This window comes from Chlorocebus sabaeus, chromosome 10 (genome assembly GCF_047675955.1).
Source record: "Chlorocebus sabaeus isolate Y175 chromosome 10, mChlSab1.0.hap1, whole genome shotgun sequence".
In the NCBI taxonomy this organism is placed as follows: Eukaryota; Metazoa; Chordata; class Mammalia; order Primates; family Cercopithecidae; genus Chlorocebus; species Chlorocebus sabaeus.
The window spans coordinates 120129914-120156862 of NC_132913.1; the positions used below are offsets into that span (position 1 = coordinate 120129914).

Sequence of the window (26949 nt, forward strand, 5' to 3'; positions counted from 1 at the left end):
CATCCCCAACCTCAGCCACCACCTGTGCTGAGCCTGTAGCAACTGGGACACAGCAGAGTGCCATTCACTGAACAGCTAACCGCTTTACAGGCCATCGATCGTCACAACATCCTTCTAAGTCTTGTGGTTGGTATTCTTTCGTTTTTTCGTTCTTTTTTTTTTTTTTTCTCTTGGAGATGGAGTCTCACTCTGTTGCCCAGGCTGGAGTCCAGTGACACAATCTCAGCTCACTGTAACCTCCACTTCCCAGGTTCAAGCGATTCCCCTGCCTCAGCCTCCCGAGTAGCTGGGATTACGGGCACCTGCCACCACGCCTGGCTAATTTTGTATTTTCAGTAGAGACAGGGTTTCACCATGTTGGCCAGGCTGGTCTCAAACTCCTGACCTCAGGTGATCCACCTGCCTTGGCCTCCCAAAGTGCTGGGATTACAGGCGTGAGCTACTGTGCCTGGCCCGGTTGGCATTATTTCTATTGCATATATGGGGAAATTGAAGTTCAAAGAAGTTAAGTAACTTACTCCAAGTCACATAGCCTCTGAGTGACAGAGCCAGGATTTATATGATTCCTCTTCTTACCCCTCTGTGCCCATGACAAAGGGCCCCTGGTTGTGTCTAAAGGGAAAAGCCAGGATAGTTTATTATTACCAGAACTCAAAAGGTTAATTTGTCCTGTGCTGTATATTAAAATTGTCAGAGAATTTGGGGAATTAAATGAAGTATCATCTCCCCAAACTTCCTTAAGAAATGCTCCCATCAGCAGGTGCCTAGCACGAGGCAAACCTTTTAACTTTGGACATGACCCCTCTCTACAAAGGGTAGGCAGCCCTACCCACTACCACGAAATTCCTGCTGCCCAGGACCCAGACTTGAACAATAAAAGACATCTGGGGCCAGGCATGGTGGCTTACACCTGTAATCCCAACACTTTGGGAGGCCGAGGTGGGCAGATCACCTGAGGTCAGGAGTTCCAGACCAGCCTGGCCAGCATGGTGAAACCCCATCTCTACTAAAAGTACAAAAATTATCCAGGCATGGTGGTGTGCACCACCACGTCCCAGCAACTCTTGAGGCTGAGGCAGGAGAATCACTTGAACCCGGGAGGCAGAGGTTGCAGTGAGCCGAGATCACACCACTGCACTCCAGCCTGGGCAATGAGAGCAAGGCTCCATTTCGCCGGGGGTGGGGTGGGGAGGAAGACATCTGGGAACTGGGACCGGTGGGTTTCATTTATTTAGACCCTAGGCCTAGCATCCCTGGAGCCTGGCTCAGATTTTTGTGAATCTGAACACCTTGGCGGGAAGGGAGGGAGTAACGAGGGCGGCAGGTTTCAGAGGAGAAGTAGTGGAGGCCAGAGACGAAGCCTGAGCAGAGCTGCTCGGTGGTGGGATGTCCTCTCCAATGAGGGTTGAAGGAGAGGTAGCAGCTGCTCTGGTTTGCCTTCTGGGCCTGAGCTATTCCACGAGGTTGCCACCAGCTGCACGTGGCTATCAGGTGCTTGAAATGTGGACAGTCTGATTGAGATGAGCAGCAAGTGTAAAATACACCCTACATTACAAAACCTTGGCATGAAATAAAGTAATGTAAAATATCTCATTAATATTTTTATACTGATTACATGTAGGGGTAATGTTGGACATATATTAGATTAAATGAAATGTTATTAAAATTAATTTCACCTGTTTTATTTTTCTTCCTTTACTTTTAAAAGCATGTGGCCACTAGAAAATTTTTCTTCTTTTCTTTTCTTTTTTTTTTTTTTGAGATAGGGTCTTGCTCTGTTGCCCACGCTGGAGTGCAAAGGCATGATCAGGGCTCACTATAGCCTCGACCTCCTGGGCTCAAGTGATCCTCCCACTTTGGCCTCCCGAGTAGTTGGGACTACAGGTGTGTGCCACCACACCTGGCTAATTTTTAATGTTTTGTAGAGATGGGGTCTCACTATGTTGCCCCAGGCTTGTCTCAAACTCCTAGACTCAATCCATCCTCCCACTTCAGTCTCCCAAAGTGCTGGGATTACTGGTGTGAGCCACGGCACCTGGCCCAGAAAATTTTCAATTCAAAATTACAAATGAAATTGCTCATTCTGAGGCCAGGTGTGGTGGCTCATGCCTGTAATCCCAGCACTCTGGGAGGCCAAGGTGGGTGGATCACCTGAGGCCAGGAGTTTGAGACCAGCCTGGCCAACACAGTGAAACCCCATCTCTACTAAAAATGCAAAAATTAGCCAGGAGTGGTGGCAGGTGCCTGTAATCCCAGCTTCTCAGGAGCAGAGACAGGAGAATCGCTTGAACTTGAGAGGCAGAGGTTGCAAGTGAGTCAAGATTATGCCATTGCACTCCAGCCTGGGCGACAGAGTGAGTCTCTGTCTTTAAAAAAAAAAAAAAAGAAAGAAAGAAAGAAAAGAAAAGAAATAGCTCATTCTATTTCTTTTGGACAGCACTGTCTTGGACCAGTCCTTCCTGCCTGTGTGAGTGAGGGGAGGACAGGTGGGCAGAGGGCTGAGTTCCTTCAGAGGAAAGCATTGCCTCCTGTGTTCCCTCCAGGTGAGAGCTATGTGCAGGCCTCTGCAGAGAAGGGGAGGAGAGAGCAGAATCGCCCCAGGGGCCGGAACCAAGAGTTGACTCCAAGAGTTGACCGGATGTAGGGACAGACGGCTGGGAGGATGGAGCTTCCTAGGGCAGTGCCAGCCCCTGAAGGGCATGGGTGGGGACAAGATGGAGCCGGGCAGGTCGTCTTCTGATAGCCATGCCCAGGGCTGTGGGGGTGGGGTCTGCTGTCCCTCCCTCCAGCCCTGCAGGACTCATAGGATTTTTGCTGCTCCTGTCGGGTGAGGAATAAGACTGATGTTTTCTTTCTTTTGGAATCCTTTGTTGGTCTCTTGATTCTCGGAGCCTGTGGGCAGCTGAGCCTACCCAGGGAACCCAGGTCTGAGCTAATCGGCCCCCTGGGGGTGCTCCCTAGCAAGTCCCTGAAGTCCCCCGGCCCCAGCTTGCCCCCCAGACCACAGACATGGATGACAGGAGCCACAGGGGGCTTTGGGAACCAGGCCTCACCTGGGGGTTGGAGCCTGTGGGTCTGGCCTGGCGCCTGGAGTCTGAGGTTTAAAAGCTCCCCCCGTTCTTGATGCCTGATTCTCTGATTCTCTGCCAGGAATTTCTCCGGCAGCTGTGCCAACACAGGGGTTCCAGGGCCTCTGCCAGAGGGTACCCCTGTGTCTGGCTTGCTGGGATTCATTTACACAGTCTGGCTAATAAAAGAGATGGGGAGAAATCCATTTAGCTAGTGCCTGGGGCTATCCACTGGGCACTAGCAGCCAAGCCGGGGAAAGTTGTGTAAGCGTTTCCCAAATGTAAACAAAGGCTTGAAACTTGCCCTTGAGTAGAAATCCTTGGAGAAAAGGTGAAGTCATTGAGGGCTATCTAGAAACATCTATAGGGAAAGAATTAGAGGAAAGGACACAATTGTCAGAAGATGCTGGCAAAAAAAAAAAGCGAGGAATTCCACGCCTACAGCCTCTGTTGTTTCTGTTGTAGCCCTCAATTCACTGTTAGACCCCCTCACTTTCTGCTGGTCATGATTTCAATGTCAGCTACTCCATGATGCCCCTCCTGGTCATTTTACCTAAAATTACAACTTGCCCCATCACTCCCAACAGACTTTCCTTAAACGCTTTTCTGACTTATTTTTATCTTAGTACTTATCATCTAAGATAGATTTTTATTTATCTTGTTGACTATCTGTTTCCGCCATCAGAATGTGGGCAGGGATTTTGTATTATTTTGCTGGTACTGGGTTCATACTTGTTTGTTTTTTTGAGACAAGGTCTCACTGTGTCACTCCACCACTGCACTGTGCTGGAGTGCAGTGGTGCAATCACACATCACTGGGGCTTTGATCTTTTAGGCTCAAGCAATCCTCCCACCTCAGCCTCTGGAGTAGCTGGGACTAAAGGAATGCACCACCATGCCTGACGAATTTAAACTTTTTTTTTTTTTTTGGGGGCAGAGGTGGGATCTCGCTATGTTGCCCAGGGCTGGTCTTGAACTCCTAGGCTCAAGCAGTCCTCCAACATTGGCCTCCCAAAGTGCATGGCAAGCCACCGTACCCGGTCTAGGTTTCTATTTGTTGGTTGAAGCAATGGATGCATGCCTGAATATATGAGATTTTTCAACTTCCAACCTGAAAGCCGTTTAGGATGGGAGTCCACCCCCTGCTCTTTGCAATACTATGTGGGTAATAAAAGATAGGAATGACCTTGAGTGTCCACCAACAAGGACAGGTTAGTTAATGTATGCTACACACAGAGAACAAAATACTCAGCTGCCAATAAAAGAAATAAGATTAGTGATTCCTCAAAGTGCTCCACGTACCTCTGAGAACTATTTTCATAATACTAAGACAGTATTTGTCTTTTTCAATGTGTTAACATTTGTACCCATGATGCAAAAGGAATGGTGGGTAAACCTGACGTCGCCTCAGCCTGAATTAAGGCAGTGGCATCAAACTGTACCAGGAGTTATTGTGTTCTTTTCCATCATACACTCCTCATTTTAAAAAAAATTAATTGCATTTAAGAATGTCCTTGAGGTTGGGTGTGGTGACTCACACCTGTAATCCCAGCATTTTGGGAGGCTGAGGCGGGAGGATTGCTTGAGCTCAAGGTTCCAGATCAACCTAGGCAACATGGCAAGACCATGTCTCTACAAAAATACAAAAATTAGACAGGTGCATGGTGGCATGTCTGTAGTCCCAGCTCCTTGGGAGGCTAAGGTAGGAGGATTGCTTGATCCCGGGAAGTTGAGGCTGCAGTGAGCCATGATCACAACACCGCACTCCAGCCTGGGTGACAGAACAAGACCTTGTGTCCAAAAAAAAGAAAAAAAGATATACCCTCGATGAAGCAGGAAAATAGTTTTTAATTTTATTAAATTTTGAGGCTGGGCATGTTGGCTCATACTTGTAATCCCAGCACTTTGGGAGGCCAAGGCAGGCGGATCACTTGACATCAGGAGTTCAAGACCAGCCCGGCCAACATGGCGAAACCTCGTCTCTACAAAAAATGAAAAAAGAATTAGCTGGGCGTGGTGGTGCATGCCTATAATCCCAGCTACTCTGGAAGCTGAGGCCTGAGAATTGCTTGAACCTGGGAGGTGGAGGTTGCAGTGAGCCGAGATTGAGCTACTGCACTCTAGCCTGGGTGATGGAGCCATACCTTGTCTACAATCAGTTAATTAATTTATACATTTTGATCCTTACGTACACACCTTTTTAATATTTGGTGTAATGGATGGAAAGTGAACAGAAAGCCCTTGGGCTGCAGATCAAAGTCCATTACTCATCCTGAGAAAAGCATTTGTGCTGTTGTTTATGAGCTGAACTAGCTCCCCTTTCAGGGAACATCAGTTTTGCCTGGAAGCACAGCTGACAATCCATGGCTATTCACAGCTGGGCATTCAGAGACACTTTCTAGAACAATGAACAAAGTGAGCCTGTCACTTCAAGGTAAACAATTGATAGTACTTTCTAATAACAATAAAATGTGAGCTTCAAAGAAAAACTAGAATTTTGGGCCGAGCATGATACCTCTTGCCTGTAATCCCAGCACTTTGGGAGGTCAAGGCAGGAGGATCACTTGAGCCCCAAGTTCAAGACCTGCCTGGGCAACATAGTGAGATCTCATCTCTCTTTCTCTCTCTCTCTCTATATATATTTAAGTAGCTAGTTGTGGTGGCACACACCTGTAGTCCCAGCTACTAGGGAGGCTGAGGTAGGAGGATCACTTAACCCCTGGAGTTTGAGGCTGCAGTGACCTATGATCATGCCATTGTAGTCTAATCTTTGTGACAGAATGAAACCCTGTCTTAAAAAAACACAAACAGGAAAAAATAAACTAGAATTTTGGAAAACTTTAATACTGTGTAAATAAAATGTGTCAACGCAGCCAATGGTACAAAAATTTGCATAGGTTATGGATCTTAAATGTGCAAGACAGAGCAACAGATTTTTCTGAAGCAGAGTATATAAAGTTTGTTCATGTACTTTCAGTTTCCACATTGCAACTAAACCTCAAGAAACCCCCACTTGTCTGAGCTTTGCTGTCATATCAAAGAAGAATAGTCACCGTTATCTGAAAAGCCTATTAAATGACACCTCCCTTCTTTCAGCTATATATCCAACTGTATTTCCAGCGATCTGTGGAAGATTGGATTTTCTTCACATACTTCAAGCAAAACAAATTGCAACAAGTCAAATGCAGAAGCAGATGCAATATCCAACTATATTCTACTAAGCCAGATGTAGAAGACATTTGCAAAAGACATTTGAAACAAGGTAAAACAGTGCCTCTCTTCTTATCAATATTATTTATGTTAATATATAATGGCTTATTATTATATTATTTTTAAATAAGATTTATGGAGATATAATTCACTTATCATAAAACTGATCCTTTTTTGTTTTGTTTTGTTTTTGTAAAAGTCATCATTTTGAAGTGCACAATTCATTGGTTTTTGGTGTATTTCCAGAGTTGTAAAACCATCATCACTATTAATCTCAGAATATTTACAATTTAAAGAGGCACCGCAGGAAGAAACATGGCAAGAAAACTCTGCACCAAAATGAAGGGCTTAACAATGTTTTATTTATTTACATTTATTTATTTATTTATTTATTTACTTGAGATGGAGTCTCACTCTGCTGCCCAGGCTGGAGTGCAATGGCGTGACCTCAGCTCACTGCAACCTCTGCCTCCCAGGTTCAAGTGATTCTCCTGCCTCAGGCTCCTGAGTAGCTGGGATTACAGGCACCTGCCATCATGCCCAGCTAAGTTTTGTATTTTTAGTAGAGACGAGGTTTCACCATGTTGGCCAGGCTGGTCTCAAACTCCTGACCTCAAATGATCTACCTGCCTTGACCTCCCGAAGTGCTGGGTTTACACACATGAGCCACTGCACCCAGCCGTGACATGAAGTGCTTAACAATGTTTATAAAAGTCAAAACCCTTTGCTCTAAAACAAATCAAAATCCTGAAATTTTGACTTGTTCAAGAAATAAGTTGACAATCCAAAAACAAGTGGGAGGGAATACCTCCGGGGATGAAAGCAGCCCTGGGGTTCTGCTCTTCCCTTCCTGGAATTTAGTTCACTCTGACTTCTTTGTGACTTGCAGGTTAGACTTTCCCACAGGACTCAGAGGCCTGTACTGACCCATCAGGGCTGAAAGAGAAATCTTTTCTTGTCCAGATGCCACAGAAATGGACTCAATTCTGCAGGGATTTGAGACTCAAATCCCCATTCCGACTCAATTCTGCAGGGATTTTCAGAGGGCGGGCAGGCAGATTATAATATCCAAAAATGGCCACAATTTCTCCCTGGAGAGGTAGGGGTCTGTGATCCCTCTCCTTGAACTACAGTCCCTCCCCTTTGTCACTGGCTTGGCCGATAGAGTTCAGCTATGTGACTTCTGAGGCTATATCACAAAAGGTGATACAGCTGCTACCGGACTCTTCCTCTTGGAAAGCCCACCCTCGGAGCCCAGTGACCACGTTGTGAGGAAGCCCAGGCCACATGGAGAGGCCACATGTGGGTGTTCCAGCCAACAGCTCTAGTGAAGGGCCCAGCTGGAGCCGGCACGGACCCTAGGACACGTGAGGGTGGGAGTCTGAAGGTGGTTCTTGCCTCCAGCCTTAGCACAGCCCCCTGCTTTTTATAAGTGTATTAGAGCAGAGATTTCCCCACAAAACTCTGCCCAAATTGGACATCTGTGAGCAAAATAAATGTTTGAAGCCGCTACATTCAGGGAAGGTTTGTTACACAGCAATAGAACTGAACAAGAAGTCTTGGAGAGAAAACAATGATTTTATTTTCCCTGGGAAAGGCAGAACCTCCTTTGGCCACCCCAGAATGTTAGTGAAATAAATGAGCTCATGGGATGACACAGACAAAACATTTTCAGCTGCTCTACAGCAAAAACATCCGCCCTCCGCTCTTCTCCACTGTAAACAAGAACTTTCATTTTCTGATAACAGTTTGATATGTTCATGGTAGGAAATTCAAAAAAAATGAATTTTTCTTTTTTTTTTTTTTAGATGGAGTCTCACTCTGTCTCCCAGGCTGGAGTGCAGTGGTGCCATCTCGGCTCACTGCAACCTCTGCCTCCCGGGTTCAAGCAATTCTTCTGCCTCAGCCTCCCAAGTACCTGGGACTACAGGTGCGTGCCACCACACTGGGCTAACGTTTGTATTTTTAGTAGAGATGGGGTTTCACCATGTTAGCCAGGCTGGTCTTGAATTCCTGACCTCAGGTGATCCACCCACCTCGGCGTCCTAAAGTGCTGGGATTACAGGCGTGAGCCACCGTGCCTGGACACAAAAAATGAGAATTTTAAAAAATGGAAATGAAAATTATCTGGACTCTTAGCATTTACAACTGTTAATAATTTGCCCCCTTTAGTTTTTTTTCCCCCATAGATAGACATTTGTTTCACAAAACATGGGTCATATTTGCACAGTAAGATTGATATTGGCCCTTCATTCACCAAGCATGTTTTTTGTTTGTTTGTTTGTTTGAGACAGGGTCTCTGTCGCCCAGGCTGGAGTGCAATGGCTTGATCTTGGTTCACTGCAATCTCCACCTCCCAGTTTCAAGTGATTCTCCCACCTCTGCCTCCCAGGTAGCTGGGACTACAGGCACATGCCACCACGCCCAGCTAATTTTTGTGTTTTTAGTAGAGGCGGGTTGTCACCATGTTGGCCAGGCTGGTCTTGAACTCCTGACCTCAAGTGATCTGCCTGCCTCAGCCTCCCAAAGTGCTGGGATTACAGGTGTGAGCCACCACAGCCAGCCCACCAAGCATGTTTGAGTCTTTGTCAGGTGCCCGACTGGACACTGGGGAAGAGGAGAAGGAGAACAGGCTTTGAGATGTGGCGGTAACAGTGACCACCTGGAATGGTCACTAGTGAGATACTAACACTTCATTCCGAAGGGTGGCCAGGTGTTGCCTGGTGAATACTGTGGGCCTCTGCTATTTTCCCTCAGGGGTGGGACACAGCTCAGAGGGTGTTCTATCCGGGCTGGGTGCCTGGTGGACACAGCCCTCAATCTTTGCCCCTCGCAGGTGATGTGCCTTTTGAGAGGCACCAGGTGACTGCTCACATTATGCAAGCTCATTACCTTAAAGCGCTCCCTCATTTGGAAACACTTCCATGAAAAAGTGAAATGTTGTTCGCAATCCACTCTTATTCATTTCAGAATCTTCAAGGCAGGGCACCGTGGCTCACCCCTGTAATCCCAGCACTTTGGGAGCCTAGGCAGACAAGATCGACAACATAGATCTCATCTCTATTTAAATTAAAAAAGAAAGAAAGAAAAGGGAAAAAAAGTCATTTTTAATTAAAAAAATTTTCAACATTATATTCATAAATAAGAAGAGCTGTTAGATTTTTTAACATGAACTGTCGTAAATTTCAGCATGTAAAAAATGGTTTAAAAATTGTATTACCGGCTGGGCACAGTAGCTCACGCCTGTAATCCTAGCACTTTGGGAGGCCGAGACAGGTGGATTGCTTGGGGCCAGGAGTTCAAAATCAGCCTGGCCAACATGGTGAAACCCTGTCTCTACTAAAAATACAAAAAATTAGCTGGGCGTGGTGGTGGGTGCCTGTAATCCCAGCTACTTGGGAGGCTGAGGCAGGAGAATCGCTTGAACCTGGGAGGCAGAGGTTTCAGTGAGCCAATATCGCACCATGCACTCCAGCCTGGGCAACAAGAGTGAAACTCCGTCTCAAAAAAAAAAAAATTGTATTACCTACTCAAGCAAAATCTCTCTCTCTCTCTCCCTCTCTTTCAGACAAGGTCTTACTCTATCACCCAGGCTAGAATGCAGTGGCATGATCATGGTTCACTTCAGCCTCCACCTCCTGGGCCCAAGTGATCCCAAATAGCTGGGACTACAGGTGCACACTACCACAGGTGGCTAATTTTTTTTTTGTATTTTTTGTATTTTTTGTAGACAAGGTTTTGCCATGTTGCCCAAGCTGGTCTCAAACCCCTGGGCTCAAGTGATGCACCTGCCTCTGTCTCCCAAAGTGCTGGGATTACAGGTGGGAGCCACAGTGCCCAGCTGCAAAGTTTCTTGCTGATAAAGACTATTAAGAATTTTGAACTTTTTTTTCTTGAGGAGAGCTCAATGGAATACAAAAATTAAAAAAAAAGAACAAAACCAACCGGGTGCAGTGGCTCATGTCTGTAACGCCAGCACTTTGGGAGGCCGAGGTGGGAGGATCATCTGAGGCTAGGAGTTCATGACCAGCCTAGCCAACATGGCAAAACTCTGTCTCTACCAAAAATACAAAACATTAGCCAGGTGCAGTGGTGGGCGCCTGTAATGCCAGCTACTCAGGAGGCTGAGGCAGGAGAATCACTTGAATCCAGGAGGCAGGGGCTGCAGTGAGCTGAGATCACATCATTGCACTCCAGCCTAGGAAACAAGAGTGAAACTCCATCTCAAAAAAAAAAAAAAAAAAAAAAAAAAGTTTTTAAAATATAAAATTAAAAAAATTTTAATTACAAAAAATTTTTGACCTTTTTTCCCTGAAATATGTCACATAAAGTGATCAAAACAGATGTGACAACAAAGGCAACCTTCTAGTCACCACCACCAGGTCAGGAAGTGTAGCGCCCTGTGATGTATTTGCAGGATTCTCCAATTGCAATTGCATGTGTAAAACCCGTATTCTCCGTACCAAGTCAAGTTGTTTAGTATGGATGTTAAAGAAAGATTTTTAAACTTTTATTTTAAAAAAGTATTTTCCTTTATAACTTTTTAAAAATAACATTTTAACCCAGGTCCCCTGCATGCCCTGCACTCGCATGCCAAACACTGGTCCCTGGGTATCAGACGACCACAGTCCAGCGGGTCGCTGACTCGCCCCAGTCATCAGCCCCCGGCGGGTCAGAGCAGCGTCGTTCTTAAGCGGGGACAGACCCACGTTTACAAGATTCTCAGTGCTTGGCTGATGTAACAGCGGCATCAGCCTTCCTTGGGGAGAATGACGACTGTATGTTTTTACCCTCTTGTTAAAAATGCTGATTTAATTTTCAAGCTGTTTTTCTCTCTTTCCTTTCTTTTTTCCTCCCCCCCCCCCCCCCCCCCCACTTCTTCTTCGTTTTAGAGCCAGGGTCTCACTCTGTCGCCCAGGCTGGAGTGCAGTGGCCTGACCATGGCTCGCTGCAGCCTCGACCTCCTGGACTCAAACTATCCTCCTACTTCAGCCTCCTGAGTACCTGGGACTACAGACAAGCGCCACTACGCCTGGTTGATTTTTTTAAAAGTTTTTTGTAGAGACGGTCTAACTATGTTGCCCAGTCTGGTCTCGAACTCCTGGGCTCAAAAGATCCCGTCACCTTGGCCTCCCAAAGTATTGGGATTGCTGGTGTGAGTCCCCGCGCCAGGTTTCTTCTCTTTCTTGTGGGTTTCACGCAAAAAACCCCGAGTCCCTGAAGCTGCGCTGCTCTCCTGCCTCCAGGGAAAACGGGAGTTTTTTCTGCTCCTTTGCTTTCCCTCTTTTTTGTTTGCTTATTTGTTTTTAGTATTTTTAGCATGTTTTGGAAACATTTCGTTTCAATGAGTGTTTGAAAAGCAGGTCCCCCGCCCCGCCCCGCGCTCCGGGCAGGCGCCTGCCACTCCCTGACCCCGGGGAGGGTGGGCACCACTCCCAGACGCCGGAGGACGCGTGGGTGTTGCTCGGGGGCCCTCGCCTCGCCCACCCAGCCTGTCCCAGGCCGCGAGCGCTTCCAGTCGGGTTACTTCTGGGGGACGAGAAAGGAACCGCCTGAACGGTCGAGACGCTTTTTCCCGCTACGATTTTCCCCAGAGCGGACAGGGGCAGCAAGGTTGGAGTTGACCCGAGGGTCCCTGCCTGGTCCCGGGGTGACGGCCAGCCTCCCGCCCTGAGCCGCGGGAGAGGAAGCAGGTCGGGGTCTCCGGGACGCGCAGACACCGGCAGCCTCCTCCCACCAGGCTGGCGGTCCCTGAGCCCTGGCGCCTCCTTAAAGCCGCAGCTCCGCCCCGCCCGCCCAGCCTGCCGGTCCTCAGTCCCTCCCAACCGCCGGGTCCTCGCCGCCTTGGCTGAGTGGTGTAGAACCTCGAGCCTGCGAGGAGCGCGCCGCCCGCCAGCTCCCTGCGCCCCGTCCCGCGTCCCCGCGTCCTGCGATCCGCCGCCATGGCCAGCGAGGAGCTGGCGCGCAAGCTGGAGCGTCGGCTGCGGCGCGAGGAGGCCGAGGAGAGCGGCCCCCAGCTGGCTCCCCTCGGCGCCCCAGCCCCGGAGTCCGAGCCCCCAGCCCGTGCGCCCACTGCCAGCGCCGACGCGGAGCTGAGCGCCCAGCTGAGCCGGCGGCTGGATATTAACGAGGGCGCCGCGCGACCCCGGCGCTGCAGGGTCTTCAACCCCTACACGGAGTTCCCAGAGTTCAGCCGCCGCCTCATCAAGGACCTGGAGAGCATGTTCAAACTGTGAGTTCCCGCTGCGCCCCCTTCGTCCCCAGGATCCGGTTGGGAGCGGGAGGCTTTCTGGCCCGAAGTCCCGGGCCCCGTTTGGGTGGGGAGGGGTCTCGGGATGCAGGTAGCATTTGGCCCAATGCAGCCAGATCTTGTGCGCTCTGGTCTATCTCGGCGGGTGGGGGGACGGGGCTGGACAGGGGGGACACCGGGAGCAGGAGCTCTCCGGGACGGAGCCCAAAAGTTCTCGGCGACCGCCCGGCCCGAGTTCCAGGTCCCCCAACCCCGACCGCTAGTCCCGCCCCCTCCGCCCGCCGGTCTAGAGATTTGCTCCAAAAGCAACTTCTAGGAAAGGGAGCCGTCGCTGCGCCTCACCTGCCAGCTTTCACCATATCCCCCAAGGGAAAAATTAGCCCATGTTGGCCTTTTATCTTTTAAAACAAAAGGGGAAAGTTAATCCTTGGGTGCAGCGCGGGGTTTGATGAACGAGCGGAGCCTGAGAACGGGGAGTTTGGTAAACTCGTTGTAAGAGATTCAGGACTTTCTTGGAGCAAGTGCGGCCCGGGAGCCTCCTGGGGGGTCATGGGAACCGAACTTAGCCGCTGGCACCCGTCCGGAGGGGGTCGTTCGGTCCTGCTCTGTGAGCCCCAGTGCGCAGGGAGCCGCCCACCTGGGGAGACGCTGAGCCAGAGGCAGGCGATAGAGACCCACTAATCCACCTCGTCGGCCTGGAACCTGCTTGGATCTCAGTTTCCTCATCTGGAGAGTGGGAGCAGTAACGGTCCCTGCCTTTTAAGGCCGAAAAGTATTTTGCACCCGGTAAGCTCTTAACCGAGCTATTAATATTTCCAGAATTGAGCTGAGACCGGAAAAATGCCTGGGGGAGCTGAGGCCGCCGGCCAGGTCATGCTTGGGCGTTTTTAAAAGCGCATGGAATGTGTTTGCCCTCCGCGTGGAGGTTCTATTTAAGGCGCTGTGGCTGGCGCTGCGTCGCCTGAGCCTCCGGTGCCCCTGCACAGAGGTCTGCAGAGCCTGCACCTGGGAGCCTCCGCCTCCTCTGCCTCCCTGACACCCTGGTTTCTTTGTCTGGCTTCCAGGCACTGATCTGTGGCATTTTCTGGGTCTAGTTTGGACAATTCAGGAAGGCCAAGTGGGGCTAAAGAATGCGACCGGGGCGAAAACGGAAAAGTAATGGGTGAGGCAAGCCTTGTTGGAGCCCCTTTGATTTCTCTGGGGTAATGCCTTTCATGGGAAGACTGCCCTGGCCGGGCTGCTCCCAGGCCTTACCAGTTCTTCCCAGTCCAGCTAGATTCAGGGCATCTTGGGGAGGGACCTTTATCTTCAAGTTGTCTTGTGGCCACTCAGGCTTCTTTTGTTTTTCCTGCAAAACAATCTTTGGAAAGATCAACTTGTAGTTGGCTATCTAAGAGTGATAAAAAGAGCCCATACGCTCGGAGGGTCTTGGGAGATGAAGCAAGGTGGCATCTGTGAGCAAAAAGGTACTGGACCAGGATCAAGCAAAGGGGAGCCGGGCGCAGTGGCTTATGGCTGTAATCCAGAACTTTGGGAGGCCAAGGCTGGCGGATCACCTGGGGTCAGGAGTTTGAGACCAGCCTGGCCAACATGGTGAAACCCCATCTCTACTAAAAATACAAGAATTAGCCAGGAGTGGTGGCGCGTGCCTGTAGTCCCAGCTACTCGGAGACTGAGGCAGGAGAATTGCTTGAACCCGGGAGGCAGAGGTTGCAGTGAGCGGAGATCACACTATTGCACTCCAACCAGGGTGACAGAGGGAGATTCTGTCTCAAGGGGAAAAAAAAAAAAAGCTAAGGGGAAGGCAGTGTGTGGCCTGGGATCCCAGCAGAGCTAACAGTTCAACCAATACTTGGTATTTCTTTCTAGGTTGAGTTTTCTGTCACTTGCAACAAAAATTGGCATGAACAAAAGGGGAATACTTTGGCTGAGGAAACCAAAAAGCCATCACTAGCTTCAGGTATGGCTGGATCTGGGAGCTTAGGTGCTGCCATCAGTGCTTAAGTTTCTCTTTCTGTTAAGCCACCTTCCTCTCTGCGTTGTCCCCATTCTCAGATGGCTCATCCTTGGTGGTGGCGGTGTGGCTACAACAGCTTAAATTAATAACGTAAGAATGTTAAAAACACTAAAGAAAATGTAACACACCGATTTGTTTTCTATTGGATTACCTTCCAGATTTTACTCATTGCAGCAGCAGTCTTGTGAGGCTATGAAAAGCGAGCACTTGGAGGCAGGCTTCCTGGGTTCAAACCCCAGCCCCACCACTTGCTACCTGGAAGATTCCTTGGGCCTCTTATTTAAAAGCTCTGTGCCATCAGTTTTCCCTTCTGTCAAATGGGAAAGCACAGGACCTGCCATGTGGGGTTATTGTGGGGATTAAATTAATTCATGTACGTGATGCATTTAGCTCCATGTTTTAGCCTATGGTGAAGACCCAGTAGATTTTAGCCACTAATTTTTAGATTATCACATATCTGTAAATTGGGTAAATGTGCATATTTGGCTGGGCGCGGTGGCTCACACCTGTAATCCCAGCGCTTTGGGAGGCTGAGGCGGGCAGATCACAAGGTCAGGAGTTTGAGACCAGCCTGATCAACATGGTGAAACCCCATCTCTACTAAAAATACAAAAATTAACTGGGCATGGTGCCGTGTGCCTGTAATCCCAGCTACTCAGGAGGCTGAGGCAGAAGAATCGCTTAAACCTGGGAGGTGGAGGTTGCAGTGAGCCGAGATCACGTCACTACACTCTAACCTGGGCAACAGAGTGAGACTCCGTCTCAAAAAAATAAAAAAAGTGCACATTTTGTGTTGTCCTTTTTTGTTTAATAGTTCACTTTGCTGAGTCCACTTTATCCTTTGAACCTGATTTAGCCCACAGTTTGAGCTGTGGAGTGGTGACCTCTTGGTGAGTTCTGGGTCCCCGTGGGATTGTGTGCTTTGCCCGTCTGGGTTCTGTGGAAGGAACTTGTTAGCTCCTCTGCTGCTGGATGAGGTTGTTCGTTTCTTAGAGCTGCCTGAATGAAATGCCACAGACTGAGTAGCATAAAACAACAGAAGTGTATCCTCTCATAGTTCTGGAAACCAGAAGTCTGACAAGTCTGAAACCAAGCTGTCAGCGGGGCTGTGCTGCCCTTGAGGCTCCAGCCAAGACCCCTTCTGTGCCTGTCTCCTGGGTTCTGGTGGTTGCCAGAATCCTTGGTGTTCCTTGTGGTATGAACGCATCACCCTAATCTCTGCTACCCTGAGCTCCTGGTGCTCTCCCTGTGTGTGTTTCTGTGTCTTCACATGTGTTTTTTTTTTTTTTTTTTTTTTTTTGAGACGGAGTCTCACTCTATCGCCCAGGCTGGAGCGCAGTGGCTCTATCTTGGCTCACTGCAAGCTCCACCTCCCAGGTTCACGCCATTCCCCTGCCTCAACCTCCCAAGCAGCTGGGACTACAGGTGCCCGCCACCACGCCCGGCTAATTTTTTGGTATTTTTAGTAGAGACGGGGTTTCACCGTGTTAGCCAGAACGGTCTCAATCTCCTGACCTCATGATCTGCCCACCTCGGCCTCCCAAAGTGCTGGGATTACAGGCGTGAGCCACGGCGCCCAGCTCACATAGCCTTCTTATAAGGATACCAGTCACTGGATTTAGGACCCACCCTAATCCAGTATGACCTCATCTTAATTTAACTTTTAAATCTGTAAAGACCCTATTTCCTGATAAGGTCACTTTCTGATGTTCTGGGTAGACATGAATTTTGGCGGGGGATGGGGTGGGGTTGGGGGCACTATTCAGCTGAGAGTAGGGAGTGAGAAATGCTGCCCAGAGCTTGAGCACCATCTCTGGAGCCTCATCCAAGGAAGCTTCTGGATTTAGGGAGGTCAGAATCTCAGATTTATCCAAAGCCAGTATGACTCCCACCCCTGTCAGAAAAAGGATGTCTTCCCAAGGCACGACTCTGATTCAAGTGGATTCACTACCTAACTATAAAAACAAAACTGGCCAGGCACGGGCCTCACGCCTGTAATCCCAGCACTTTGGGAGGCCGAGGTGGGTGGATCACCCGAGGTCAGGAGTTCGAGACCAGCCTAGTCAACATAGTGAAACCCCGTCTCTACTAAAAGTACAAAATTAGCCGGGCATGGTGGCAGGTGTCTGTAATCCCAGCTACATGGGAAACTGAGGCAAGAGAATCGCTTGAACCCAGGAGGTGGAGGTTGCAGTGAGCCGAGATCATGCCATTGCACTCCAGCCGGGGCAACAAGCATGAAACTTTGTCTCAAAGAAACAAAAAACAAAACCAACAGAACCCACACAACACCCTTCTTCATGCCAGAAACACACCTATTTTCAGCAAGAATTTCAATTGTTTTTTTTTTTTTTTTTTTTGAGATGGAGTCTTACTTGCCGCCCTGGCTGGAGTACAGTGGCACGACCTCTGCTCACTGCAACCTCCACCTCCCGGGTTCAAGCAATTCTCCTGCCTCGGCCTCCTGAGTAGCTGGGACTACAGGCGCGCACCACCATGCCCGGGTAATTTTTGTATTTTTAGTAGAAACAGGGTTTCACCATGTTGGCCAGGCTGGTCTTGAACTCCTGACCTCAAATAATCCACTGGCCTCAGCCTCCCAAAGTGTTGGAATTATAGGCGTGAGCCACTGCGCCTGGCTTAAGAATTTCACTTTTAAGCAGTTTCTAGATTCACGTTCTGATGTCGCCTTAGTTCATTGGGCCCCTTACAGTGTGTAACCTGATTAGACCAGTACAAAGTACACCCAGTCTTTTTGTTTAGGGATAGAAAGATTCATACAGATACTGGGAGACATGCTTTGATCGTTTAAATTTGATTTTCCTATTTAAAACTATTTGGCTTAGGGATTTCTTACATTTTCGAGGCTTAAAAAAACTGGATCCTTCCCAGCCTCTGAGTTTGTTGGGTTCTTGGAGTGGTGTCCTTTATCTTTGGGTCCTTAGGACCTAACAAATGAGGCTGGCTTCTAAATGATGTGTTGTAGAAGAAAGAGGGTTTTCTAATGAGTATGGGAAGCCAGAGGCATCATCAGCCCGGCTGGAGAAAGTTCCCTCTCCATTTCCAAGCCTGTTACTGGATAGCCTGAGCCAAGAGAATCGTGGCCTGATTTTAAAAGAATGAGAAGGCCCAGAAGAAACTGACTCTACAGTGTAACGTGAGCTGGTGGAGCAGTCAAGGTTAGACAGGAAATTTTAATTACGCTGGACTTATCTGGAGGCCTCTTTCAAAGGGAGGCAATGAGGGCAGCCACTTAAAGGCAGGACCCCAATGCAACATCTTAAAATGCAGCTGCGAGGTTTTTGCAGCATACTAAAAGCTTGTGTTTCAATTCCCCAAAGAGAGGGTGGGAAGAGGAACATTTGGCTATGGGAAAGCTGTCTTTTTCTTAAGAATCTGAAACGGTGATGTCATGGATGTCCTGCCAGTGCCAGAGTTCCGCATTACCAAGACACCAGTGAAACCCAAAAAGGTGAGGCTGTCGTGGAATCCTTCATTTCTTGTCCCCTCTTGTCTCCCAGTTTCTTTTTCTCCTCCTTAGTCTTGTCTCTAAAGGAGGGAGAAGTGGGTGTAGATTTGGAAGGCTGGGAATTTTCCAAAGAGGTGAAGTGAGCCTGTTAGGGAGGCTTGCTGGGGAGGTGGAGGTGAGGCTGCCTGCATACTGGCATCCTAATCTTTTAAGTGAATTGACTCTAAAAATGGGAAAGATGGATGGAAACAAAAGGAAGACGTTAAGTGCTTTCTTTTTCCTTGGAGAAAGGCAAGAGGTACTGACTTCTCCTGGCTATAGCTTCAGTCAACAGTGATCACCTTTCATGTGAAATTTTCTCACCTGCACTGGAGTTTGTACATTTGACAATTTTGAATTGGGGCGTAGGGTAAGAGGACCTAGGGTTTGTCTGAATTCTGGAGGATAGCTTTAGGTCAGCCTTCTGTTTTCGGTCTTAGTCTCTGGCAGAAAGACCCCATGACTTGGAACTGTGTCTCAGACTGGTGTAAGTGCTGGCTGCTTTTACTTGCTGGTACGCATGATTAACCTATGTAGGAGGAGCTGGAAGGAGCTTCCACAGTTGCTGGTGGGTTTATCTTTGTAGGGAGTTCCCTCTTCCTCCTCTTTCCTCGCTCCTCACCTCCCTCTCCCCGGGATGTCTCTTCCACCATCCTTGTTACAGAGCCATTGAATTTTATGAGAATTTGAATAATGGGAATTTGAAGTTGAGTGATGAAAACAGTTATTAAAGTCTTACATTATACAAAAAGAGAAAAGTCCTTTCCCCCTCTTCCTTGAAAGATTATTAAAAAGTGCCTGATTTCAAAGCTGTAAGGTCCAGGACACTCGAACTTTTTTTTTTTTTTCTTTTCTTTTCTCAAGACAGGATCTTGCCATGTTGCCTAGGCTGGTCTCGAACTCCTAGGCTCAGGTGATTCTCCTGTCTCAAAGTGCTGGGATCATAGGCATGGGCTACTTCACGTGGCCAGACATACACACACACACTCTTTCTTCCTTAAATGTTGCATACCAACCAAACTAACTTTATACCCTCAGCTCCGTGGTACACTCTGGACCAACTAGTATACAGGAATACTTCTTCCATTGACCTACAGGCTGTTTGATTGGCATTGGGCTATGTTCTGCATGGGTTCATGGTGTGGCTGAGCTAGTGGGTCTCCAAAGATGTGCCAAATGGCCTAAGAGTCCATAAATCAGGTCTTGGGAGCTGGAGGGTGCCAGGCCATCCACAATTGATGTTCATCTTAGTTAGGAGCCCAGCACACCCTCAGGGCACTGACATCTGGGCTTGGCACACGTTTGTCTTTAGCTTTAGGCTTCACAAACCTCTGTATATCATGTGCAACCTCACACACTCACACATGCCTACCTGCGTGCTCACACACTAGCTTACTCCCACAGCCACTCTTCGGGTGAGGCTGTCGTGGACTCACCTGTTGTGACTCACTGCCCTTGGCCTCCTCCACATTTTACAGTCCTCCCAGAACACACCTCTGTAGCCTCCTCCTGCTTCTGTGTTCCCTGACTGTTGGTGGCCAAAGGGCATCATTGATCCTAAATCCTAGACACTTCTTGGCAGGGGACACACCTTGAGTTATTGGAGTATGGACCATGATTCTCCATTCCCAGCAAGATGAAACCTGACCTGTGGTCAGTGACCTGCCAAGACATGGCCTTCCATGTTCCAAAGCTGCAGAGGTTCTGTGGTACCTCCAGTCCAACTGGTAAACAGGAATACTTCTTCCACTGAGCTACAGGGACTTTGATTGGCATGGGGCTACGTTATGCATGGGTTCATATTGTGGCTGAGCTAGTGGGTCTCTAAAGGTGGGCCGAATGACCTAAGAGTCCACTTAAGTCTCCTCCAGTGTTCCCAGCTCTGGGCTCCTCTGGCCAGCACTGTCCATACGTCCGCTAGTGTGTGCTCCTGTGGTACCATATCATGATGATGACGATGATCACCATGCCCCTTTCCAGCCTGCTGTGAGCTATTCATTCATGCATTCATTTTTTCATTCATTTAACTAAGCACCTGCCAGGTGCCAGATTATACATACTTGTATAATCTGGAAGGGTCTTGGCCCTTGAGAAGCTCAACAAATGCTGACAGCAAGCTGGATGTAACATGATGCTGTTTGGCCGGGAGGGATGTCACTCCCCGAGAAGCCACCCACCACCTACATACAGGACACTCCAGTAGCTGAGCAGACCCTGAGAGGATGTGGGGGTTGGGGACACTCTGACCTCAGGCTGCTGCGTTCAAAGCGGGGGCTCCTGGTCGTTCTGGGCACACAGCCATGGAGGAGCAGCCACCGAGGACTGTGAAGGGATTCAGGCCCTGGGTGGAGGTGGCAGCAAAGGCCCTCGGGATGAACCTCCTGGAGACAGAGAATGGGGGCTGAGAACTTGATCTGGGTGGTGAGTGCTTGACCTTGGATGGCAGAAGCAGGGCAGTGAGGGCTCAAGGAAAGGAAGCTGCAGCCGTCAGGAAGCAAGAGCCTTCTCATGGTGGGAGTTGGTACTATTATTATTATTTTTTGAATCAGGTTCTCTCTCTGTCTCCCAGGCTGGAGTACAGTGGCACAATCTTGGCCCACAGCAACCTCTGCCTCCCAGGCTCGAGTGATCCTCCCGCCTTAGCCTCCTGAGTAACTGGGAGTACAGGCACGACCACCACGCCTGGCTAATTTTTGTATTTTTTTATAGAGACAGGGTTTTGCCATATTGCCCAGGCTGGTCCTGGGCTCAAGTGATCCGCCCGCCTCTGCCTCCCAAAGTATTGGTTACAGGCATGTGCCACTGCACCTGGCCACGATCGGAGTTACTGAGAAATGGAACGAAAGGTCTTGCAAGGTGGTGAGCTGCATTCTCTGGAGTTTCACTGGAAGAGAGGTGCTCTGACACCCTGGTGTGAGAGGCTTGCAGTTAGGAAGGGCCGAAAGCTTATGGAGGGTAGGAGATGGGCTGTCTGACTTTCACGTTTCTTTCTAGGCCATAGGTGGGCAAACTTGTTCTGTAAAGGGCCAGATAATCCATCTGTTTGGCTTTGGGCCCTAAGGTTTCTGTTGTCCCTCTGCAGCCTGCCATTGTGATATGAAAGCAGCCACAGGCAATATGCAAATGGATTGGCATGGCTGTGTTCCTGTAACAGTTGGTGAGCATGATTTGGCCTGCATGCCGATGTTAGCCAGTCCCCATGCTAGGCAGTCGCTTTAGAATCTTGAATCCAGAGCCTGGTCTCATTTGTCCCCTTTCTTACTTCTTGACCTTTCCTCCCATCAGTGGCCTCAGGTCCAGAGGGGACACAGTGGAAGCCTGGTGTCCCCCCAGTTGGGTAGGCAGCGTAGTGAGGCCTGAGTTCCAGGACCCCAGAGCTTCTTTTGGAAGATTAGCACTGGAGAAGGAGCAGGACCTGCATCTGCTTCTTCTGCGGGCTAAGGAGGCCTGACAGCTGGTGCTCGCAGCTGGAGTCCGGGGTAATATTCCCCACCCTAGGAAGGCTTGCTTTCGTATGGCTTCCCCTGAGAGGCAGTCCCTGGTATGTTTGAGCTTAAAAACTCCCAATGAAAAAGACAAATGAGGCCGGGAGTGGTGGCTCACACCTGTAATCCTGGCACTTTGGGAGGCCGAGGTGGGTGGATCAGAAGGTCAGGAGCTTGAGACCAGCCTGGCCAACATAGTGACACCCCGTCTCTACTAAAAATACAAAATTAGCAGAGTGTGGTGGCGGGCGCCTGTAATCCCAGCTACTTGGGAGGCTAAGGCAGGAGAATCACTTGAACCCTGGGAAGCAGAGGTTGCAGTGAGCCAAGATTGTAGCACTGCACTCCAGCCTGGGCAACAGAGTGAGACTCTGTCTCAAAAAAAAAAAAAGGCACATGAAAAACAAAAGTTAATTAGCCTTGGGTGTCCGCTTACTTGAGCCCCGTGTTTGGAGCAGGAGCTCTTGACCTCCGGTCTTGGAGCTCTCACCAACTGTGTGCGAAATAGCACTGTCACACCTGCTGGGAGACTTTGCTTCTCAAGGGGGTGTACGGCTCCTCACCCCAGGAAAATTTGAGATCTACTGGTTTGGAGGGAAATGGGAGATAAGAATCTTATGACTTAAGGAAAACTTATTTTTCGTTATCAAATTATAATATTCCCCATTTAAAATTTCCTTTAAAACAGTAAAGATCTTTAGGAAGCAGAGTGGAAGCCAATGCTGTTCTGTTCCCGAGGGTCCCCTCCAGCTGGTTGGATGCATGTTCTTACACAAGATTGTAAGAGACGATCTATGCTGTTCTGCCCGTATTACTTGGGAGGCCTTTGGCTCAAGTGATGGAAAACTCTGCCCCAAACTCACTAATGAATAAAGAAATGGATCATCTCATGGATGAGGGCATCCAGAGGACAAGGGTGGCCTTGGGGCAATGGTTGGTTGCTGCTGTCATCCAGGACTTGGGTTCCGTCCTCTGTCCTCTGCCACCCTCTGTGCTGGCGTCAAGGTAGCAAGGTGCGAGGTTCCCCAAGTCACATCAGCTGCAACAAAATCCAGAGGCAGGAAAGACCTAGGGTTCTTCTAAACAATGAGGAAATTAGAGCGTAGGCAGCTAGAAGTGGGAAAAAAAAAAAAAAAGATAGAAAGAAAAAACATAATGAGGAAATCTTCCTGTGTGTGTGCCCCAAGCCGGCCTCTGGCACCCCATCACCAGCACTAGGTCACGGGCCCATCCAGGGTGGTTTCTGTTCCCTGAGGGGTGGAGCCAAAACAGGGCTCTGTTAGTGAGGAAGGAGAGGTGGGTTTTTACTGAATGGTGTTCCATGGCTCTTTTCTGTCCATCTGTGTGTTTTGTTTTTGTTTGTTTGTTTTGTTTTTTGAGACAGGGTCTTGCTCTATCATCCAGGCTGGAGTGAAGTGGTGCGATCATGGCTCACCGCAGCCTCCACCTCCTGGGCTCAAGCCATCCTTCTGCCTGAATCCCTCCCACCCCAACACCTGGCTACTTTTTTCTTTTTTTTAGTAGAGATGGAGTTTCACCATGTTGCCGAGGCTGGTCTCAAACTCCTGGGCTCAAGCAGTCTACCCACCTTGGCCTCCCAATGTCCATCTGTGTTGTTGTTGTTGTTGTTGTTGTTGTTGTTGTTGTTGTTGTTGTTTGAAGCAGTCAGATTCAGCCTCCCAAAATGCAACCTCCGCCTCCTGGGTTCAGGTGACCCGCCCCCCCAGCCTCCTGAGTAGCTGGGATTATAGGGCGTGCTACCACCCCAGCTCATCTGTGTTTCTGTGTACATGGGAGGGTCTTTTGATGTCGGGCTTGGTTTCTGGAGGCCAGGCAGGGAGCAGTCCATTCCTGGGGGCTCCCAAAGACCAAATGCAGAGGTCTTTCCTGCGGAACGTCTGTCATTTTCCCTGGGACTCCCTGGGATTTTTCTCTTGCCTGTGGGGGTGGACCCACAGCTAGGAGTGCTGTGTGTGCATCTGGTGATGGGGGGGCTGTCTGTGTCGACCACTCCCTAGGCCAGCTTTCAGTGAACCCCCCCCTTCCATCTCTTGTCGCCCTTCCACCCTCCAAAGCGCCTGGCATGGTGGACCCGCCCCCTGGCTTTGGAGGACTGATCATTCCGCCCCACCCTCCTGGCTGCTCACTGTCTTGGAAAACTGTTGGCTGCTACCCTGTGTCTCCCCAGATCCCCTCCCCAAACCTCTTTTATTCTTTTTCTCATCGGGGGTGCCATGCCTCTGATTTCGTCTCCTCTTAGAAGAGGCTCCAGCTGCTACCTTTGGCCGGGAGTTGCCATGCCTTGATGGTCCTCATTCCTTTAGTGACTCCTGGGCTTCTGTGGCTAAGGGCCCTTCTGTTGGCTTGGAAGCCTTTGTACAAGTCATGTGTGAGCATGTGTTAGGGGGTGTTCTGGGCTGGTTTTCTTTTCTTTCTTTTATTTATTTTTTATTTTTGAGACAGTCTCACTCTATTGCCCAGGCTGGAGTGCAATGGCGCAATCTCGGCTCACTGCAATCTCCGCCTCCTGGGTTCAAGCAATTCTCTGCCTCAGCCTCCCGGGTAGCTGGGGTTATGGGCACCCACCGCCATGCCTGGTTAATTTTTTGTATTTTTAGTAGAGATGGGGTTTCACCACCTTGGCCAGGCCATCGTGATCCACCTGTCTTGGCCTCCCAAAGTGCTGGGATTACAGGCGTGAGCCACTACGCCTGGCTTAATTTTTTTTTTTTTTCTTTTAAGAGATAGGTCTTTGTTGCCCAGGATGGTCTTGAACTCCTGGGTTCAAGTGATCCTCCTGCCTCAGCCTCCCAAAATGCTGAAATTAGAGGTGTGAGCCACCATGCTGGCCTGCTTTTATTATTTTTTAGTCTTAGCCTAGCACACCCTACTGCCCGATTGCGTTGCTGAATGAGGGTAAAGTCTTTGGTTTTGGAGCTCAGACCTGGGTTGCCAGTGACAGCGGCAGCCTCCTTCCAGGCCAGGCAGAGCCCTGAAGCGGGCCGGGTGTCCACATCCAAGGCAGACTCGCCCTCAGCCCTATGCCACAGATCTGGTTTTCAGGAAGTAGGAGGATGTTCAGGACTTACAAATGACCTCGTGCCCAAGGCTGGCCACTCTGCCCCTTCCGGGTGGTGGAACAGCAGAGGCCCCCACCCCACAGGGCTGTGGCTGATCCTAGCTCTAGGGTTAGACATCTCCACCCCCAGGTTTCCCCAGCACCCCTCACTGAGCACCCACTGTGCCTTGGGACAGCCCTGATCAAAAACATCTGGCTGCTCACAGCCCTCACTCTTTGCCCATGGGGACCCAGCGAACTCTCTTGCGGCCTTGGAGAAGTGCTGGCCTCTGATGCTGTCCTGTTTGCCTTTGGTGCTGACAGGCTCTCTGCCTCCTCTCTAAATGCCTCGTGCTCTCCACCCTGTGATGGCTGACTTCATGGAGCATTGGGTGTCCCTAATGCCACCTAGGGGCCCCACTGACAGAGCCGACTGTGTGCAGGGCTGTGCTTAGCAATTTCCACATGGGAACTCGTGTTTCACGACACTCCAAAGTGGGTGCGATATCAGACCCCGTTTCACAGATGAGGAAACTGAGACACAGAGAAACCAGGACACTCACCTAAAGTCACACACCTTGTAAGCTGTAGAGCTAGGATTTGAATGAACCCAAGTGGCCTGCACTCTTGTCCCGTGTCACATGCCCGTCTCACTAATGTCATTCCCACCTCCCAGTTTTCCAGCCTCCAAATCTTGGCCTTCCTTGACACCATCCTCTGCATAGCCAGGCAGGGCCTTGCCTGGCACAGTCTCTGCAGGCAGCCTGACCTCCAGGCCCTGTTGGACCACCTGCCCTGAGCCTGTAGCAGCTGCCTCAGACCTGGCCTCCCCCATCCGTGCAACACGTTTTAGCTGGATGGACCTCACCAGAGCCCAGATCTCATTACCTTGCTTCCCTCTTCAGAAGTTATTTTGAGTTGGGGTGGGGCAATATACAACATTCAGTAGCTCCCTATTGCCCAAGGAAAAAAGTCTAGACTCCTCATGTGGACCCTTGAGGCCCTCTCCAGTCAGCTGTTACAGTCTTCTGTCTCTCTGGTTCCCCCCGCCCAGGCCTTGCTCTCACTGAGCTGAATGGCCCCCACAGCCTATCTCCTGTAACCCTGCAGTTCCTAGTTGATTACACTTAGGTCTGTCCATTGTCTGTTATTGCTATTTATTGCTGATTCTCTTTCTTCTTTTCTCTTCTTTTTTTTTTTTTTTTTTTTTTTTGAGACAGTGTTTCACTCTGTTGCCCAGGCTGGAATACAGTGGCATGATCTTGGCTCACTGCAACCTCTGCCTCCTGGGTTCAAGCTGTTCTCCTGCCTCAGCTTCCTAGTAGCTGAGATTACAGGCATATGCCACCATGCCCAGCTAATTTTTGTATTTTTAGTAGAGACGGGGTTTCACCATGTTGGCCAGGCTGGTCTTGAACTCCTGACCTCGGGTGATCCCCACCTACCTCACTCCCGCAAAGTGCTGGGATTACAGGCGTGAGCCACTGTGCCCTGCTGGTTATTGCTGATTCTTATGAAGCTCCCTCCCACTCCAGAGTTTCCCTGGGAAAGCAGAGACAGAATGTTCACGGCCAAAAGTGGCTAACCTCTTTCTGCAGTCCCCATGCCCAGCCCAGGGCTGGGCCCAGGGCCATGGCAGAGTAGGCACCTTGACCTCTGTGGAGGCTTCTGAGCTCTGCTGGCTGCAGCTGCACTGAGGCCCTGATGACTGTTGAGAGGAGCTGCACAGCTCCCCATGGCCGTGGGAGGTTATGTGAGCCTTCAGTGGGGTTATGCGGTTCCCTCCAGCAGAGCCACTGACCCACACGGGCACACACCTGTAAGTGAAACCTGGAAAAAGGTAAGTGACCACCTTCTCAGGTTGTGCACAAGACCTCGTGACCACTCGGTGTGCAGTCATGGCCTTAATTAGGGCACTCATGTTCCAGCCCAGTGTTCTTTCCACTGAGGGCTGCTGGGTTTAAGGTGGTGTGGGCCTGGAGTGGGGAACGCAGGAAAAGGTCCTCCTGGCAGCAGTGGGTGAAGAGGAAATGTTGAGAGCTGCATGGGTGGCAGCCCAGGGTGTCCTTGTCTCCCACTTGGGGTGATGGCCGAGTGCCCCGTAGTCTGCTTGTGTTGGGCTGCTGCCCTGGCCTGCTCTGAGACCTGTGCCCCCTGGGCTGCTGCACACCCCCTTGTTGGGGCCTCCCACTGGCCGTTTCCTTCCCTAACCTTGGCACTGCTGGAACTGCACCAGGCACAGCCTGAATGGAGTCTAGTGTGGAAACCCCGTGTTGTTTGGGAACATCTGTTCCCTGATATCCACAGGGCTCCTGGGAATGCCAGAAGAACTAGGTTTCCAGGGGCCCTTCCA

At 49.8% G+C, this 26949-nt stretch overlaps 1 protein-coding gene across 1 annotated transcript in view; it reads left to right on the top strand.

Moving 5' to 3' along the window:
• Positions 1 to 11756: 11756 nt before the first annotated feature.
• Positions 11757 to 26949, top strand: part of EFHD1 (EF-hand domain family member D1) — a 51267-nt gene continuing 36074 nt past the window's right edge. The window contains exon 1 of the mRNA XM_007966665.3: positions 11757 to 12510. Coding sequence (XP_007964856.2) covers positions 12221 to 12510 — 290 coding nt within the window. The 5' untranslated portion in view covers positions 11757 to 12220. The remainder of the gene's footprint in view (positions 12511 to 26949) is intronic.